The sequence below is a fragment of the Amaranthus tricolor genome, chromosome 1 (genome assembly GCF_026212465.1).
Source record: "Amaranthus tricolor cultivar Red isolate AtriRed21 chromosome 1, ASM2621246v1, whole genome shotgun sequence".
In the NCBI taxonomy this organism is placed as follows: domain Eukaryota; kingdom Viridiplantae; phylum Streptophyta; class Magnoliopsida; order Caryophyllales; family Amaranthaceae; genus Amaranthus; species Amaranthus tricolor.
This window is the reverse complement of record NC_080047.1, coordinates 44300812-44319593: the sequence shown is the minus strand read 5'-3', so window position 1 is coordinate 44319593 and position 18782 is coordinate 44300812. Positions and strand designations below refer to the sequence as shown.

The 18782-nt window shown below is 33.5% G+C and overlaps 4 protein-coding genes and 1 non-coding gene across 5 annotated transcripts; 3 read left to right on the top strand and 2 right to left on the bottom strand.

Moving 5' to 3' along the window:
* Positions 1-656: 656 nt before the first annotated feature.
* On the top strand, positions 657-2178 carry LOC130813727 (protein MEN-8-like). Its single transcript, XM_057679586.1, has 2 exons — positions 657-1006; positions 1831-2178. The coding sequence occupies exons 1-2, from the start codon at positions 682-684 to the stop codon at positions 2067-2069; spliced, it is 564 nt and encodes a 187-aa protein (XP_057535569.1). The 5' UTR covers positions 657-681; the 3' UTR covers positions 2070-2178.
* A 2046-nt stretch (positions 2179-4224) lies between these two features.
* LOC130813720 (probable aquaporin SIP2-1) lies at positions 4225-7479 on the top strand. The gene is made up of 3 exons (XM_057679572.1): positions 4225-4650; positions 6181-6441; positions 6530-7479. The coding sequence occupies exons 1-3, from the start codon at positions 4363-4365 to the stop codon at positions 6689-6691; spliced, it is 711 nt and encodes a 236-aa protein (XP_057535555.1). The 5' UTR covers positions 4225-4362; the 3' UTR covers positions 6692-7479.
* Positions 7233-10633, bottom strand: LOC130813702 (magnesium-protoporphyrin IX monomethyl ester [oxidative] cyclase, chloroplastic). The gene is made up of 5 exons (XM_057679551.1): positions 9761-10633; positions 8704-8768; positions 8086-8413; positions 7885-7983; positions 7233-7660 (listed from the first exon to the last, which is right to left on the bottom strand). Exons 1-5 carry the CDS (start codon positions 10208-10210, stop codon positions 7397-7399), a joined length of 1206 nt encoding a protein of 401 aa, XP_057535534.1. The 5' UTR covers positions 10211-10633; the 3' UTR covers positions 7233-7396.
* TRNAC-GCA (transfer RNA cysteine (anticodon GCA)) lies at positions 9172-9243 on the top strand. The gene has a single exon. It is a non-coding gene; the product is annotated as a tRNA-Cys (tRNA).
* A 935-nt stretch (positions 10634-11568) lies between the features above and the next one.
* Positions 11569-18322, bottom strand: LOC130813712 (probable protein S-acyltransferase 4). Its single transcript, XM_057679562.1, has 6 exons — positions 17990-18322; positions 16262-16435; positions 14773-15081; positions 14044-14265; positions 12842-13303; positions 11569-12006 (listed from the first exon to the last, which is right to left on the bottom strand). Exons 1-5 carry the CDS (start codon positions 18038-18040, stop codon positions 12884-12886), a joined length of 1176 nt encoding a protein of 391 aa, XP_057535545.1. The 5' UTR covers positions 18041-18322; the 3' UTR covers positions 11569-12006; positions 12842-12883.
* Positions 18323-18782: the final 460 nt, after the last annotated feature.

Here is an 18782-nt window from a genome sequence, read left to right as displayed (position 1 = left end):
AGAGAAGAAGATAACTAAGGTTAATGTATTTGAGACTGGCAATTGGTTTTTGTAAGCCGGCCAAAAAAACACCAATATATCTCTCATACAATGGGCTTTTTCAATCCCGAACCGTACAGAGAGCGACAAAACAATATTAATTATTGACTCAAAATACCCTTAAAAGGCTGGTTGAAAACAATGTATATCGTGTTCAAGGTTAAGTATATCTCAATATATGGGATACACAAAGTTAAATAATAGTTGGGGGTATTTTGAATCAATAAGCAATAGTAAAAAAAAATTATTTACAAATTTTCCTAAAAATAATCAAATATTATTATTTATATATATGTTAATCACACAAAATTAATATATTAGTGTTAATTAAGCACTAAATTAAATCGTTGAACGGAAATTTAAAATTTCACATGCCATTAATTTTATTAATTTTGAACTTAAATTGAAAGATCATTGTACATTTCAATTAACATCACTCTTAACTCTTTGCTATACATCTTTTATGGAATGCAAATTTGATGACTTACTAATAAAAAAGTCATGCAAAACATCACATTGTAACTACTTAAACCCTAGCTCTAATTCCCTCATTACAAATTTAATCTTATTTACATAAAATCACAAACAATATAATTATATATCAAATAAATCAAAATCAATAAAAAGAAAAAATAATAAAAAATGGCAAGAATTAACATGAAATCAACATCACTTGCTAAGGTTATTTATTTGGTTGTAATAATAATAATTGTACTAGGAATGAAAATAAAGGCCTCAATGGCTCAAGCTCAAAACACTTGTGCTAACCAACTTGGTAACCTAAATGTGTGTGCACCTTTTGTCCTCCCTGGCACACAAAACTCGGCTCCGAGCGCCAAGTGCTGTGGGGCCCTTCAAGCTGTTGAACCTGGCTGCCTTTGCAACACCTTTAGGGTGGCTAGCCAACTTCCTTCTGCTTGCAAACTCCCTGCTCTTAGCTGTAGTAATACAATTCTTTCTAAAATATGTAAGTAAATATTTAATTTTATCTTGTTATCCAAATTATAATTTTTGTTATAGACGATTTTCAACGTTGTTTTAATTAGTAATACATATATAATATATATATATAGATAAATATTTTTAATCTTGTTATCATTAATATAATGTTTTAATTTGTTTCTTGATAATTTAGTAAGTTGATTTATATCTTAAAGCTTTTAGTCATGTTATTTGTCAAATTCTAAGTAGTCTAACTAAGTAGGCAACATTTTTTACATTTTAAATAAAAATAAATAAAATTATTGGACAATCAAATATCAATATTCATAATACAAATATTTTCTTCTACTCATTGGTATTAACTATTAATCATTTGATTTTAGTAATTTGGCTCCCTTGTAGATTTCAAATATTGTTAATATTACATTACCACACTTTATTTTAGCCAAAAGGCCAATAATTACCACACTTTATGATTAATTTTCTTTTCAATTAAGTTATTATAATCTAAAAATCTAATTACAATTAGTCAACATAATCTGTTACCATATAATCACTAAATTAATTTTAATCACAAACTAGAATAGCTAAATAAGATCAATTTTGATGTAAGAAATCTAGTATAATTAAATAAGTTAACATTATAACATACAAGCTAAGGGCGAAGCTACACGCAGTCTATTCTTGTGATCTATTTGTTTAGTCCATTCCTCGTAAAATATTCAATTATATATTGTTGATATTAAATTATAATTATCCGGCCTGAATTTTTATTTTCTGGCTTCGCCTCTATTACATATAAAATAAAATTAGACTAATATAGTTTGTTTTATATGAAATTATCTATAGTGATGATGAAAATGGTATCAGTTAAGGGTTGCGTGGGAGATGAAGAAGCATGTAATGTTGCATCACCAAACTGTTGTAGCGGATTACAATGTCAGGAAGTATCACAGGGTGTTCACCAGTGTGAAAATTCAAGCTGTGAACAGCACATTGGACATTCATGTGAGCCCGGCCTTCGAGCTTGTTGTGCTCCTTTGCGTTGTTCTCAAAATACTGCCGGCTCATTTCAATGTACTGCTTGAAATAAACTTACTAGTCTTTGTTTAGTGTTTTGTTAGTTTTATTCAGTTTATTTCGTTATTGAAAAATCTAATTAAGGTCATTATTGTAAAAACTTTGTTATTGTGATATTTGTTGGACATTTAAAATAAGTTAGAAGATTTTTCGTATATTATGTTTATAGTAGGACAAATAAATTATCTATGTGTGATAGTGGTGACTCAATGACTCAAAACAAGGCATGTTATGTTGAGAGCAATATTAACGGCCCGTTTGGTTAGTGGTATTAAATGGTGGTGATGGAAATGATTTATAGTTTAAAATTTCATCAAACTTTCCATATCATTCCCATGGTAATGAAACTTTGAATATAAAAGTTTTTTTATTTACAAATTTTCATTACCATCTAACACCACCTCTTCCGATGGTAAGCGCATTGCAATAAATTTTATGAAGAAAATGAGATGATTGAAGTTGGACAAGCATAACCATCAAGATAACCAAGAGATTTTTCAACCAAAATTACACTAATTTTTCATTTTCATTATCACCGTTTATTACTATCTACCGAACAGGGCGTAAGGGTGCAACAAAAGGGAAATTAAATATGTAATTAATTGCTATTTATTGGTGAGTTAATGTGCGACTTTTTCTATGATGTATTGCTACATTATTGTGGAGTTAAGTGTGTGACTTAATGGGGCATTATTTCTAGGTTTAATGTAGTGAGTTATTGTAGAGTTAATGTGTGATTCTAGAATATTGTGTACCCTCTACATAAAGGGCTTATGCATTTATAGAATCAACACACAACACTTGTAAAAAGGGTTGATTCATTATAAGAGGATAGGGTAAAATACCAAGAGAGCTTTTCTTTCAATGTATTTGTATTGTAAGAGATCTCCAGAGATCTCCAGAGATCTCCATTGTGAGATATATAGCTTGAGAGCTTATTCTCAAACTGGGTATGTAAATTTATTCATTGATATATTATTGAATTCGTTAATAAAAGTAAACAAAATAATTATCACTAATTTTGCAAATTATCTCTACTAATCGTTGTCGGGTTGTCCCGTTAAAAGGAAATCTTTTGTTACAGTATATAAGAGCATAAATAATGTGGATTATTTTTTATAAGTAAATGAAGCTGATTTGCTTGATAAAAGAATGTCAATAAACTTTAGTGAAATGGTTTTATGGAATTCAACCAATTATTTTGAACTTAGGAAATCACCGAGAAATACAAATTTATGGCATATAAGGATCTCTAGCGAGTATATATGGTTTGAGTCAATCACCCACTTTAATATCGTTTTGAACACAAATGGTGATATTGTTCCTTCATTAAGGAAAATTTTCAATTAAATAATTAATGTTACCAACTAATCAATTACTCCCTCCGAAACTCAAAGAAGTTCTCACTTTTCGTTTTTCATTTGTTGTTCTAATAAGAAATCTTTCCATTTATATCACAAAGTTTGAACAAAAATAACTTTACTCATTTTAATATTTTAATATTTTAATAATACTTCTTGTCCTCATATTTTTTTCCACTAACTTTATTTTAATATTTTTTTAATATCTATGGTCCTCAATTTTCTTCCATCAAATTTATTATGCAATAAAATAATATATGTACTATCTAAAAGATTCTCTTTTTCTTAATTTCTATAAATATTTCTTATGAGAACTTTATTAAGGAATGCTGTGAGTAAATCAAATGAATGAGCCAACATCTAACAAATAAACTATTAAGAACCAATTGTAAAAGCTCACAAAACCTTGATAGTTATTCTTGTGAAAGACTCTTTTAACGGTGAGACGACTTTAAATAAGAAATTTACATCCTATAAATTTATATTAATTAGATTATTTAACTTATACATGGATCACATTAGTGAAATCGTCTCATACAACATTTGTTGAAATTCAAATAAGTAGAGGAATTTATTCAGATCATCGGGTTGATTTCGGGTTTTCGGTTTTAAAATCAAGTTTTGTGTGATTGTGTTCATATTCATTCTTAAATAATTATAAATTATTTTTAAAATCAGATAAAAGACGGATTCGTTTATAAGATCACATATATATCGAACCATCAAATCCACTTTCAGCGCGGGTATACTTTGGAATCTTGTTGACGATTACGGCCCACAAATTTTATAAATTAGTAAAACAGCTAACGTTAGCTTTCCATATCATTATTCCCAACCACAACATAAAAAAATGGAGAATTTCATAGAATTCTGACACTCAAAGTCTAAAGATAGAGAAGAAGAAAAAACTTTGTAAATCAATCATTAAATTCAATTTGAAATGGGAAAATCTGGGTTGTTATTAGTTTCAGATTTTGTGCTCTCATTTATGTGGGTATGTTTTGGTGTTCTTGTCAAAATCTTTGTATTCCATTTTCTGGGTTTTAACCATAATTTTACAGGAGAAATCGTTAAGCTTTGTTTTTCTGTTATTAATTTATTTTTGTTTGCGTTATTGAGTAAATATGCAAGAGGTGCTACTTATAATCCATTGAATTTATTGGCTGGAGCAATTTCTGAGGGTTTTAGTCAGTTTTTGTTCATTGTTGGAGGAAGAATTCCAGCTCAGGTATGGATTTCTTACCACTTTTTATCATTTATTTGATTAATTTGGGTTTTATTTTTAATCCTATTGAGATTGATTTGGTTAGAAATTTTGATTTTTTAATGGGTTTGGTTGTTTTATTTATTATTATTGCTATATTTGGGAAAGTTCTATGCTTTTTAGTTTGATATTACTTCAACTTAGGATTTTTTTGGGTTTTGAAAGTTGAATTATTTTCTTGTTAATACTACCTAGCATAAATTAGTTGTTATAGGTGTTATTTACTGATCAATACTCCCTATGTCTTGGTCAATTAGGAGCAAAGGGAAAAAAGTGGATATTGGTAATAACTAAAGACAAAATGAACTATGTTAAAATATATGAATGAGATTAAAAGAAAGTGATGAATTATTATCCAAAAGTAGAATAATGTAAAATGAGTGGGACGAATCAAAATACTAGTTGAAGCAAAATGAGTGTGTCGGAGGGAGTATTGTTTACATACTTCTGATGTATAAAGAAGAACATAGACATCTGGTATCTTGTTTGATTCTTGCCAATGCATATTTCAAGTCAATATTTTTATAACTTAGATGGTGCAACGATAAAGAGATGAAGAATTAAAATAGTATATTGGAAAACAAAGAGTAGAGCAACTAATTTGAACTAAGGGAAGTACTTATGTTTTGGTGTTGTTTTACCATTTGTAGTATGTCCTAAATTGAGATTTGTACTTGATATATTCTTTCTTTTTTCAATGAAATTGAGACATTTAAGAGTATTGATGGATTTTTGAAATTGGTGATACTCCATATAACAGTGCACGCTTTTCAATGGTAGTGTCAAGTGTGGAGTATCACTTATATGTCCCATTTAGGCCATTTTATGCTTGAAACAGGGACATTGTGCTGTACTTGTTCATGTGCTTGTATTTTGAGCTTTGTTATAGGAGGGTTCTTTTGAAATCTACTTTGACATTTATAAAATCACTCTTTTTCTGCTCTTAAATTTGCTACACTTTTATATTCTAATGTGATATTGGTTAATATTTGCTATTTCAATATGTGTACATTCAGGTCATCCGGTTGATTTCTGGTTGGGTGTTTAGAGTTAGTTAAAATTAGATCATGTGTCTACATTGGTTTTTACGTAAATTTTAAGTCATTTTGAAGTCAAGTCAAAGTCAGGTTCGGTTATAAGGTTTTAATAAATATCGAATCGCCGCGTTTGTTTTAAACACCTCTAGCTGTGGCCTGTGGCTATAGTTTTGGAATTTGGAAGTGAAGCCTGCCATTTTTATGTCCTTTGTACTTTCTACTTAGACGCAGATCCAAGCGTCGATGTTTGACATGTATTGGAACTGATATATTGGTTCATATAGCCGACTCCACTCTGGCATTGTTATTGTTGTTGTAGTTACTGGCCTTTTTTGGTAGATATGAGAGTTCACTTCTCTGTTATTGTTTCTGTTTTTGGACTATCTTGCTTTAGGACATAGTGAGGCATCTTCCTGTTCATCTATTTTTCAAACTATTCGCCTTATGTCCATTTCAGGTGCTTGGTGCTATATATGGAGTTAAGTTCCTAATTTATACTTTCCCTGAAATTGGCCGGGGACCAAAGCTGAACGTTAACATCCATCAAGGCGCGTTAACAGAAGGAATCCTAACCTTTTTGATTGTTTTCATTTCTATGTCATTGTCGAGAACAATTCCGGGAAGTTTCATGACTAAGACGTGGATTTCTAGCCTTTCGAAACTCACCCTTAACCTTCTTGGTTCGGATTTAACTGGTGGATGCATGAACCCAGCTTCTGTATGTGCCTTTACGATATCTTTTACGCTGTCTAATATCAGTTACTGAATTTTCGTTCAATGATCAGTTTTGTTGCTTGTTGATGTAGGTGACGGGATGGGCATACGCTCGTGGTGATCACATAACTAAGGAACACATATTTGTCTATTGGCTTGCTCCAGTCGAGGCAACCTTATTGGCGGTATGGATGTTCACGGTGTTGTTCCCCGACACAAAAGAGAAATCGGACACCAAGCCAAAATCAGAATAATCTCTGTACTTTTCTCCTTTTTTCTTTTTTGTAAGTCTTTGATTTGGCATTCGTATATCCGCTGAAAAAAGTTAGGAGTATAGAACCTTTCAAGTAGGAGTCCCTATTGTACTCACTATCCATAAAACAAAGTGTAAAGTTTTTTCGATATATTAACTTCAAATTAATCATTGAAATCGATCAGAATTTAGTATTGTCCAAAGCCCTTGTTGTTTCTCAAAAGCTCGACATTCTCTTGATCCGGGTCAGTGTCACATGAATCGCTAATTGCATTGCGAATCGCAAATCGAATGGTTGGTTTTAGGCTATTTTTGTAACATTTTGAGTGAATCAGGAATCTAAAAGGCGAACTAACTAGCGAATTATGTTTTACTGATCCGGGTTCATTTGAATTAGTGTTGAACCTTCTTATGTAATATGTGTCGTGAGTCACGCGTGCCATGAGAACAGGGTAATACACATCTGTAAATGCAGATTTTTGGTGTAGTGAACACTTAGGGTCATCTGTAATTTCAGATTATGGTTCATGCATAAGAAAATATACGCAAAACAAGGTTGTATCATTGTATCATAAACAATGCAAGATGTCAAAATCCGCAATTCATAAGTTTACATATTGTTACAACTTCTTGGTTCTCCGAAATGCGAGTTATCCTCAAGTATAAACTACTATAAGGAATGATATGGTTGAATACATTGGGAAATCTAATATACAAGCTGTGGCTCGAATTCTGCTAAATCGACTGAGCCTGATTCAATAGGTGGCATCAGATACGCAGCCAAGATTTCCGAAACCAGTGCTGCTACCAACGGGATCCTCTTCAAGTTCTTTACGAAACCAATATCATCGCCCTGTCCTACAGCGATCAGCTTCTCGTTTATCTCTACCATTCGGTCAAGCTTCCTCTTGAATTCCGGGTTCTCCACATCCAACACCGCTGGGAATATTCTCGCAGTTGTGCGGTTGGTCTGCCAAGGCGAAAGCATCAATATTCAAGTATAGATACAAGCAAACAATTAAGTGGTTTTATCTCGTTTTAGTTCAAGGGTGCTCGCAAAAACTTTACATAGTCTGTTTGGCAAATGGCTATTGTTTAGTTTGACGAACAAGAAATATTGGTTGACTTTTTAGCTAATAAGCAAGCGGTTAAAGTCAGTTGTTATGGAGATGATTGGTCAAATTTCAGTCTCACCTCAATGATGACATGCATATCGAATTCTTTGGTGTCAAGACCAATCCCTTCATAGAAAGCGGTCCTTTGGCAGTCATTGAGGTACATAGTAACATACACCTATGTCAAAACACCAATACAACAAAAGTTAACCATCAATGAACACATCGGGTTTAGCAAGGATAAAGGTGCGAATGCTGACAACCGAAAAGTGTTAATTACCGAGAGACAGAAGAAACGAGACCAGAGTTTGGCCTTCCAGTCATTGAGAAACTGCGGCTGAGCCTTCATAAGAGCGGAGAAGAAATCTCCATGTCTGTTCTCATCTTGACACCAGTTTTCGAAGTACTTAAAGATCGGGTAGCACTGGTATTCAGGGTTCTCCTTTAGGTGCCTGTAAATCGTAATGTACCTCCAGTATCCGATCTTTTCCGATAGGTAAGTCGCATAAAAGATAAACTTTGGCTTGAAGAATGTGTACTTCCTTGCCTTAGTCAGGAAACCCAAGTCCAAGGCCAAATTGAAATCTGACAATCCTTTGTTCAAAAACCTGCATAGCAGCAGTTGACAACATTTTTCAAGATAAGTACTTCTTGGATTTGATTATGTCTAGGGGCGGATATAAGATCAGTCAATGATGTATAAAATCATATACTTCTAGAAGTATAGATATTAATGTATGTGTTGGTTGAGTTGGTAGAAGTTTTTTTATATGAATGCGTTGATATGAATTCAAGTCTCTAAGCACATTTTCTAAATATTATCGACATTATATGATTTTGTACTAGATCCACCTCTGATTATTAGTTTGGAAAATAATTAAGGGGGAATAATACATACCCAGCATGCCTGGCTTCATCTCTAGACATAAGGGAGAAAATCTCAGCCACCACTGGGTTTGTTTTCTGCAAATAAAAAGCATATCAGGTATGAAAATGGCATATACATTACTTGAGGCTTAAATCAAATATCCATGTTAAATTCTTGACACTTGAATGTAGTGCGTGTAAGACAACCAAATTGGATATGGACATATCAATCTAAATAACATATTACACTACTATCATTGTTAAGTGTCACAAGTTCACAACTCACAACTCACAACTCACAAGACTGACAACTGAAATCAGACACTTTTATGTAAACTAAAGAAATTTGTAATTATGAATTGTAAATAATAGAGGTGTAAAATAAGTATCAAAGGTGGTAGAGCATTTGACTGCAGATCCAAGATAGACGAACCATCTCGAAAAGATCGTTCCTCACAGCAATTTTTTATTATAATAGAGGTGTAAATTAACAATCAAAGGGTCCATAGCTCAGTGGTAGAGCATTTGACTGCAGATCAAGAGGTCACCGGTTCAAACCCGGTTGGGCCCTTTATTTTAATTTTGCAACAATCAACATGTACACCAAAAAAAGCATACTGTTTTTTGGGAAAAAACCATAACAACAAAAATATAGTTTTCAAATTTCCAAATTAATCTACAAAACCATCCAAATACACACCCAATTAACATAGATAAATCAACAAACCATTAACTTTAGATCTTTAAGTGACAAATTCAATCAAAATTTTTAAATTATGGCTCATAAAACTATAACCAGGGTATGGTTTAAAAACTACAATGTATTATTTACTTACGTACTTTTTCATATCTCAGTCACATAAAAGTCTAACGCTATATATTCAACGTGAAATAAAAATAAAGGATGACAATATCCGTGTAAAAAAATCAAATCAACTAAAAAGTACCTATATCTCTAATTCAATTATTTAATTTAATAAACTAAGCCACATCAATAAATTTATAAACCCTTAAAATAACCAAAACTTCATTACATTACACTAAACCAAAAAAATTGAAACATTTTAAGAGTAATCAAAGTAAAATACCTTAAGCCTCCTACCAAGTTCCTTGTAAAGCAAAAACCCAGAAAACTCAGCAGTACAAGACCTTTCCAAAAACTCAACAAAAATCTGTCTTAAAGGCCCATCAATCTTATCAGCAGCTTCCTTAAACTCACTGTTTCTCACAAAATGAGTTTGATTATAATCAGTCTTAAATTCCTGCAATAACGCTTCAAATTCAGCTTCATTTAGGTTCTTATTAATCTCTGTATTAAATAGCTGCTCCATTTCATCAAAATCAGTCGTGTAAAACCTTGGTGTTAAAAGGGTTTCTTGAATTTCTTTCTTGTTCCCTTTTTTTGATGATGGTTTTGTGGGTGTAGGAGTGGTTGTTGACATTGAAACTCTAAAGAATTTGGTTGTGGGTCGGGTTAATGGGTTCGGGTTTGGGTTCAAGTTTGGGGTGAACTTGGAAATGGGTTTTAGGAGTGCCATTTTGGTTGGGGATGGAAGTAAGGATGAAGAATGGATGATGAGCTAAGGAAGAAAGAATGAAGTAGGAGTACTTGTATTTGTATACAATTATCAACAATTTTTGGATGGGAATTTTTTTTTTTTTTTGGGTTAAGGGTAATGAATTTGATCCAATGAAATCTTGAGGTCCAAGTGATTGACTGACACGTGGCATTTGATGATGGGATGGTTTTGATTTTTTTGATGGGATTATTTGGTTTATTTCTAAAAGTTATGGGTGTGCTTCAACTTGGCTTCAATATACTTGTGGTTATAATTTCTTCATATGTTGAGTTTATGTTGAGATATTTGAGGTTTGTATGGCTTTGGCTTGTGTTCATGTGTTGTAATGCTCTCCAAATTTAATTGATCTTTTATGTATGGGATCACAAAGATGTGTTTGTTTGATAATTTGATCCTCCTTAAGACAATCTAGATTTTTGTTTCCAATTGGTCTTAACCATCATCATCATCATCCTACCCAGTATATCCTGCTCATAGAAACTAAGGCTAGTGTTTAGGGAGGGAAAGACAGCGGCAACTCATACCCATAAAGGAGAGCGCGGCCAAAGGAGTCCTTCGGCTCGAGGATGATAAAGAGATGTGATTACACGTGAAAGATAACTTAAAGGCCTATAAAAATAAGAACCATTACAAAAAAAAACAAAGCGCTAATAGAAATGAGACGTTAAAAGCAGGAGGTTAAGGACACTAAAAACATAAACTAAAAGGACATCAGTAATCTAAGACATGGATATAGCGTCTCTAATTGCTCCTATCCCTAGTCAGGTCCGCAGAGAGGTTTAACTCATGCAAGTCAACTCTTATTTGCTCACCCTAAGTTTTGGGTCTTCCTTGACTCCTCTAACCCTCTACAAAAATGCTTTCTACCCTCCTCACCGGTGCGTCGAAGGTCTTTCTCTGCACATGGTCAAACCATCTCAATCTATTTTCGCGCATTTTTCCAAATATAGGGGCTACCCCTAGTTTGTCCCTTAACGCTTGGTTCCTAATTCGATTCATCAAAGTGTGCCCACACATCCACCTCAGCATACGCATTTCTAAACCATGATTGTATTATAACATGTGGTGACTACAAAGTATATGGCTACAGTCTACAGATGCTCCTTTTGTTCCTTTAAATATGCCTTTATTTATTTCGAATCGTTTCACTTACTTTACCTTTTTTTCTTGATTGAAAATAGATATTACCAAACATTTCCTTAACAATTGGCTTAAATAGCTAATTAAAACAATTACTCCATTTTTAGACAACACTTCCAGCTAATCAAATCAACCAATAATTTCAACCAACAACTATTTACCGAACACACCAACAAAAAAATAATATTGAACACAAAGATTTATTCATCACGCAAGGTTTAAAACTAGTATCTATTATTTGAAAAATAAAATTATCAATCCTTTTGTAAGTGTAATAATTAGTTAGCAATAATATACACTTGCCATAAGGGAAGAAGAAAAATAAACTTGAAAATCAACATGTATGACTTTGTATTGTCAGCTCTTCAAACCCTACAAAAACTATATCCCAAAAAGAAGTTACAGTTTGAAATCTGAAATACATAAAATGTAGTTCTAAGTGTCTTGAGGTTGAGTGATCTATCATTCCTGGAGACTCACCCTGCTCCACCATAGCATGGTTTTTATGTGCATTTTATTGTGAGCCTAATCAGGTCACATGTGTGATATGTACAGATTATGATAAACGCTTAGCTGAATTCATATCGTGCTATAAAGACCGGTGTTGATCATGCCTGTAACACGAAGAAATGTATCGTTTAGAACACTTGAAAAATGATGCAGAATGAGTAATAAAGCGAAAGTCAGATAAATCTTTTATATCGTTTCCTTGAAGTTTAAATACTCTGGTGATGAGAAATATTCAGAGTGTCTATTTGCCTAAATTGTGTGATAAGCTTAAAGGGTGTTATGGAGTATGCACCATAGTGCAAAACACAAGGCCACATTGCAAAAGGTTTTCTAAGAACGAACTTATATATTCCTGTATTGTAAAGGTGTAAAAGAACAAGCGTTTTGGAACGTTTCAAGGGATGTCTCTTGCTTTCCGCCGATGTTTGACTTTCCGTATCATTGTCTGATTACTTCGACCACAACCGCAAATTACCGCATTTTTGCACTATGGTATGCACTGGATACCCTTGATACAGAGTCTATTTGCCTAAATTGTGAGGTAGCTAAAAGGGTGTAATGCAGTATGCACCATAGAGCAAAAAACAAGGCTGCATTGCAAAAGGTTTTCTAAAGAACGAGCTTACATATTCCAGTGTTGTAAAGGTGTAAAAGAACAAGCATTTTGGAACGTTTCAAGGGATATCTCGTGCTTTCGACCGATATTTGGCTTTACGGTATCGCATCACTCCTGTTTCCGTACCAGTGTCTCATTACCGTATTTTTTCAATACCCTTGGTGAGTGAACTATAGTAGAACTAATGAAAGATGCTAATTCTGCACCGTTAATAGCAACTTCGGGCGAACTATCTAAACTCAGGATCTTAAGCCCCTAAGAAAACTGAATATAATTACATAGAATATACTACGCATAGAAAAGAAAGGTAAAAAGTTATGAACCTGTGTTCGAGTTTTCTTGGCACTGAGACACGAAGAGCTGCTTTAATGAAGCTTTCCGCCATTAAACTCATCTTCAGCAAGGGAATTATGCAAAATATGTAGAGGTTCTTCATCTTCCAAAAATGGATCGGCAATCATGCCACCATCTTTACTTTTCAAGTTATCCTCTATATAATCATAGCTTAAATTTCGTAAAATCTTAGGTAGTGCCGAATCATCATCATCATCTTGATAGTTATCACCCATTTCAATGTCTATTTTCTCCTTAGAGCTAATATCCACATTAAAAGATGAGCGGAACTGTTCGTCTGGTGCCTGCTCCTCTTCAATCACAGTTTTTCGAAAATCATTCAAAGACGGAGCCAATGGAGAGCAAAAAATTTCGCTAAAGTTCCGGAGTGTCCCTATATTATATGGATTCTCCTTTTTATCATAGCGGTAGCGAAAATTTTCGTAAGTAGTCTGCACATGTTCAAAAAGGATGAGACTCGATCCAAGAATCATGTTAGCTTATATTTTAGTTTCATATTGATGAAAAAATGCTTTTATCTATCATAATTTCTGTAGATAATCGTGTAAATGCAGCTAAGCAATGATCCCAACAATTCTTGAATTTATAGAAGCCCGATACAGTAATTTTTATGAATTAGCTATGTGAGCAACTTTTTTGGTTTCAGTTTCTGGCGTAAATCTTCACTTCATGTACGTATTGTAGTTCATTAGGATACACGTATTTAAAGTCAAATGAAGCATAAGAAACCGTATTCCTTCATTAGGATATTTACTCTCCTTTTGTTTTTTCCTTCTTACTCCCTCTGTCCTTGTGAGTTGTGAATTTGCTACTGACAACGATATTGTTAGAGTATATAACATATTATGGGGCTTCAATCATCAGTTTAAGCTTTTGGTTGAGTTGGTTCCTTGACATATATCAAATCCAACATGACCAGAAGTCACGCGTATCAATCTCAACCACCTCTCATTGTGAAATATTCAGTGCATGTGCGCATCCATACTTCTAGCCCAATGAGCTCTCTTTTGAAGGGGTGTGTTAGAGTATATAACAGATATTTGCCTCATAAGATGTCACTATCAATAGCAAATTCACAAGGACAAATAAAGAAATTTTCTAATCAAGATGTTCATGAAAATGCCACAAATCAAGCCTGAACTGAAGTTATACACTAACAATTGACAATTACCTGATTGGTACTAATAAGGTAGAAATGGAAAAAAGTTAAGCCTCCAACAAACCAAAAAGCTATGAAGCAGTATACGATCAAAATAACGGAGAGGACGTCCCGTGCCATAGCCTTCAAAATACTTCTCCGTTGTTGCACTAGGCTAATCCAAGAAAATATGTGGACATACAAGCACAAGATAGTTGCTGTCAATATGAACATGTAGAAGAAACGATAGTTTCGCTGCATAAACAAGAACAATGATGTCTATTAAGTATTAACTCAAAGAATAATGCATTATGCATTACTACAAGTATATATGATGATAATGATCAGTAAGGTTCTTAGTTATTACTCCACCTCCATCTCTTACAAAACAAAAGCTAATCTCATCTACGTTTCAATGAATAACTCGCGGATATTATTGCATGATGTGACTTATCAGGTGCATTCACTAAGAATCAGAGGTTTTCAATGGGGCGGAGCCGGGCAATTTCTTAACAGGTCCGGTCACATTATTTTATAGTGGGTCGTATTGGGTCAGCAGTCCATTTGACCCAACCCGACCTGACCCATTTTATAGTGCATACTATTTTTATATGGACTAAGTTTTGTTCGACCCGTTAAAAGCCAGGCCCTTTAAAATTTTAACAGGCTTGACCCTCTGAAGATGGGCCGGGTCATGGGCTTTTAGCGGGCCCCGACCCTTTAAACACCTCTACTAGGAAAACAAAAAAATAATCCACTTACAAGTCCAATACACTGACCGACCCAGGGGCAATGATGGTCGAATCGTTGTACACAATTGTTGCAAATGGAGCAATGGGAAGCACGAGGAGGACGATAAAGCAAACATGTATCGCAAAACTTCACCTTAACGATATAACCATTCATAAAAACATTTTTCACTCTAGGAATCTTGTACTGTGGATGCATTCCGTGAACCCATTCCATTGAAGGGTTTGTTATGTCAGATCCATCATCTTGTTCCACGGGCCTTGCATTTCTAGGGACTATTCCAGGATCTCTACCAGAAGTCATATATAAAAACATTAAATCCTGCATGAAAGAGTACTGAAGATCAGGCTGGCATGTATTGAAGATTATCTATGTGTTTACTTGCAAACTCGTTGCATAAATAATTTTGGTCAGGCGAGAAAAATAGTTTATTTGTGAACATTCATTTTCTAGTTCTTAAGTGGGATAGAGAGACAAGGACTCGGTTAAAAAAGATTTAACCGTGTAATGTTTTGAACAATTTCATTTAGATACCACATTCCATTACCCAAATGCCATTGAATAACTCAATAAGATATTTTTCTAAGTTAATTGAGGATGGACTGTAATCTTGCCTTTCATTCAGAAAGGCATTTATTACAGTTGAAACAAATCTTTTCAGCCAGTGATAGATTCTGCCGTGTTGGAAATAAAGTTACACCCTTAGACCCTTATAGTTTGCAACAATGGAACTTTGTGCAAAGATTAAGAGATGGTGGGACTATTTAAATTGTGTGGATGACATTAAAGGAGAGTTGAAATGTGTGAATGAGAATAAAAGAAAGTGGTGGTGACATTTTCATGAAAGGAAATTGTGGCAAAATAAAGGGAAGGTCAAAAAGAAAAGTGTGGCAAAGTCATAAGGATAGAGGGAGTAACACTTGGTGTTCGTATGCATATACATGTGTGATTGAGGCTTTAACTTCTCGGATGGAAAAGGAGAAGCAATAGTCATCCTCGTATCAGTTGTGGTTAATACACACAAACACGGTCCATGTGGAAGTTTAACTTTTTGTATAAGTTCTGGCAATAACAGCAACATTCAGTGCTCCAATGCCAATAAGTAGCTCCCAGTTACGATGAGTTCTGGGAGTGTTGAATGTACACAACCTCAAGTATGAACTTTTCAATCTCATAGATACAAATCTCGGACCTCAAGTATGAAAAGTTCGTGTAGATGGTTGTTAGTTGTTACCATTAACCACTTTTAATCAAAGATAAAATAAATTTTGATGTCATACATATACTCGTTAATCGTTACCATTATGTCAATTTATCATGATGAAAGCATACTATACACCACAAATGAAGGCAAATGGAGTTTGTGCAAAGTTTCAAGTGCAATGGAGGAATCTTCAGTTCAGTCCTCCATACATGACTACTAAACGACGTCCTCATAGGAAAATCTAATATGATTGGTAGAGGGCGTAGTAGTAAGCGTAGCATCCAAATAAAAACTTACCAAGAAGGTTAGTAGAAGTCCAATTGCCGCCACAGGATACCATTTACTATTGTCTTTCGCCTTCATAAACGTCTGTATACAAAATGCCAATGCTGGTCCACCGATTAAAAGGGTAGACAAAAACAGTGATCCCACATCAGGTCCAAATATAAATCTTCCTCCACAAAAAAATCTCTACAAAAAGAAAAAGAAAAAAAAAATGTTGAATATGTGTGTTTCCTTAAACTCATTAGAGGTTTTTATCCATTTAAACCCGAACCATATTACGAAAACATCATCATCTTTAGCTTATCATATAGCAAAAACAGTTTCAGCCTCCAGATAATTAAATAATATAACAAGTAAAATTCATCAAGAGCCAATTAACCTTTCACTTAGAAACACTCAATAATCATTATAATCCAAATGAAAGATTTAATGAAACACTCAATAATCACTTATTGATAGTGATACTATTATTTCATTTAATATAACATATTTCATCGGCTAATTCACATTTTTCGATTAGCGAGTAGATTAGCGAATCACATTGGTTTGGTTGGTTTCCTTCCCTACCATCCTTGCTCATACCCTATGAGCGGGATACATTGGGTATGATGATGAATGATGATGACGACCCATTTGGTTATTGATTTCTATATTTTGTTAAGGAAATTTTCATTTTCTATGCTTGCGCACCAAGAATTTCACCCAAATATATGCGGCCCCGACAGGTTTTATAACATCAACTGCATTTCGATTCCTCAATCTGACCTTCTATTGCACAATATGACTTCATCAACCTCCAAATCATATCCTTTCTGCAATTCAATTTCCACTTTTACTATAGGCCAATCATTTTCCATTGTTTTTAACCTCTCAAACCCTAAATTCTACATTGAACTACCTAGAAGATTACCCCATTCAATTAAAACATAAATTCAAGTCATATCTATCATGCTACTGTTAATATTACACAATGCTATTGCTTCACTGCATATTTCTTTTTGCCTCAATACACATAAACCTTCCTAGAAATCACCCCATTAAATTTGATTTTCCCACAACACCAATTTGATCAGTGGACAGTAGCAAAGAGAAAACAGAAAAATCAGACAGTCTCACTTATTACAATATGAAGATTTCAAAGAGAAAAATATGAGTCTTGATCATACAACTTTCCATACCCCAATTTTACTAGGGCGGGATTTAGAGTCAGATGTACACAACCTTATTTTAGTGATAACAAAGAGTTATTTCCTAGTGACCCTTTGTAGACATCATTGCACCTTCATATAAATAAGAGGTGTCATTAACCTAATGGGCATTCACAAATTCTCGTATGATACGGTCTCACCATAAGACATGCCTTGTGTTTAATAGAAACTTTTACCTTTTTGTTTTGAGGTCGTCTCATAGTGGCACGTTCTTGTGCTCAATGCCATCAAATGGATTTTGGTCAAAATCACCCTAAAAAGTTCAAGTCTTTGAACAGTAGCAAAACTAATTACCATGATTACATCAATAAAGAACAAGCAAAACCAGTAATACTAGCATCATCAAATCATTCAACTAATCATAATCAATTGAACAAAAAGTGCAAAAAATCAGACAGTCTCACCACATTTAATCATTCATACATGATCATGAAAACCCAGTATTGCTAACTTAAAAAATAGGAGAAACCAATTCAGTACAAGCAAAACACAGTATAACAGTCAATTTAGAAAATAAAGATATGAACTTTACATTATTTCCCTTCCAAACTTCAAAGATTCTCTTGGGTTTGTTTGTAGCCATCAATTGAAACTTCCAGAAAAACCCGGAAAACCTTCTACCTTTTCTCACATCTAGAACAATTTACCATGTTTTTCATGTATGTGAAATCCTTAAAAAGGAAAGAAAATCACTCAAATTCTCAGAAATATTCCCTCTAATATCAAGAGAAAAAAAACAGTGACAGAATTAAATCACTAAGAGTTTGTTCAGCAAATTCTTCTCCGAAAAACTGCAATTTGAAGTTAAGAACATTTTTCTCTTTTCAGTATGTGTTAAAAAAAATGAATATATTTCATATTTTTTCTGAATTTTATTGTTTGTTGTGTGTCAATTGTCATAGTATTTGGCACGTAGGGGTAGTCCACGCTGGAAAAGAGAGGATTGTTTCAATTCTCTTGCGGGTTTTCCGGTCGAATTATTGAATAAATACATAGAAAATCGAATAAAATAAGGATATTTCATATTTTGCATATAATGTGATCATAATTCATGAAGTATCTTTGTTACGCCTATCGAAGACTTGAAGTAATCGTATTAATCCACATCTGACTTATATTAAATTGGAAAAAAAATTAATATTAACTTAAATACTATATAAATTTTCAAATTAAATGGTTTCAAGACGAGATTATCTCTATTATGTATAAGTGGCATAAAAAAAGAGTATTTGAGATGCATTTTCAGTGGATTAGAGCAAACTGATTTGCAAGAGGTGACAATTGAAGAAGATGTTATTACAGGTACGATCAAATTAAAGTATTTA

Coding starts and splice junctions, on each gene's coding strand:
- LOC130813720 (XM_057679572.1), top strand. CDS start 4,363: ATGGGAAAATCTGGGTTGTTATTAGTTTCAGATTTTGTGCTCTCATTT. Junction 4,651..6,180: donor GAGGAAGAATTCCAGCTCAG/GTATGGATTTCT, acceptor TGTCCATTTCAG/GTGCTTGGTGCTATATATGG. Junction 6,442..6,529: donor GATGCATGAACCCAGCTTCT/GTATGTGCCTTT, acceptor TTGTTGATGTAG/GTGACGGGATGGGCATACGC.
- LOC130813712 (XM_057679562.1), bottom strand. CDS start 18,040: ATGGCTACAAACAAACCCAAGAGAATCTTTGAAGTTTGGAAGGGAAAT. Junction 15,082..16,261: donor GACTTCTACTAACCTTCTTG/GTAAGTTTTTAT, acceptor TCTTTCATGCAG/GATTTAATGTTTTTATATAT. Junction 13,304..14,043: donor ACCTTATTAGTACCAATCAG/GTAATTGTCAAT, acceptor GAACATGTGCAG/ACTACTTACGAAAATTTTCG.
- LOC130813727 (XM_057679586.1), top strand. CDS start 682: ATGGCAAGAATTAACATGAAATCAACATCACTTGCTAAGGTTATTTAT. Junction 1,007..1,830: donor TACAATTCTTTCTAAAATAT/GTAAGTAAATAT, acceptor AATTATCTATAG/TGATGATGAAAATGGTATCA.
- LOC130813702 (XM_057679551.1), bottom strand. CDS start 10,210: ATGGCACTCCTAAAACCCATTTCCAAGTTCACCCCAAACTTGAACCCA. Junction 7,984..8,085: donor CTCGTTTCTTCTGTCTCTCG/GTAATTAACACT, acceptor GTTTTGACATAG/GTGTATGTTACTATGTACCT. Junction 7,661..7,884: donor ATATGCATGTCATCATTGAG/GTGAGACTGAAA, acceptor TCGCCTTGGCAG/ACCAACCGCACAACTGCGAG.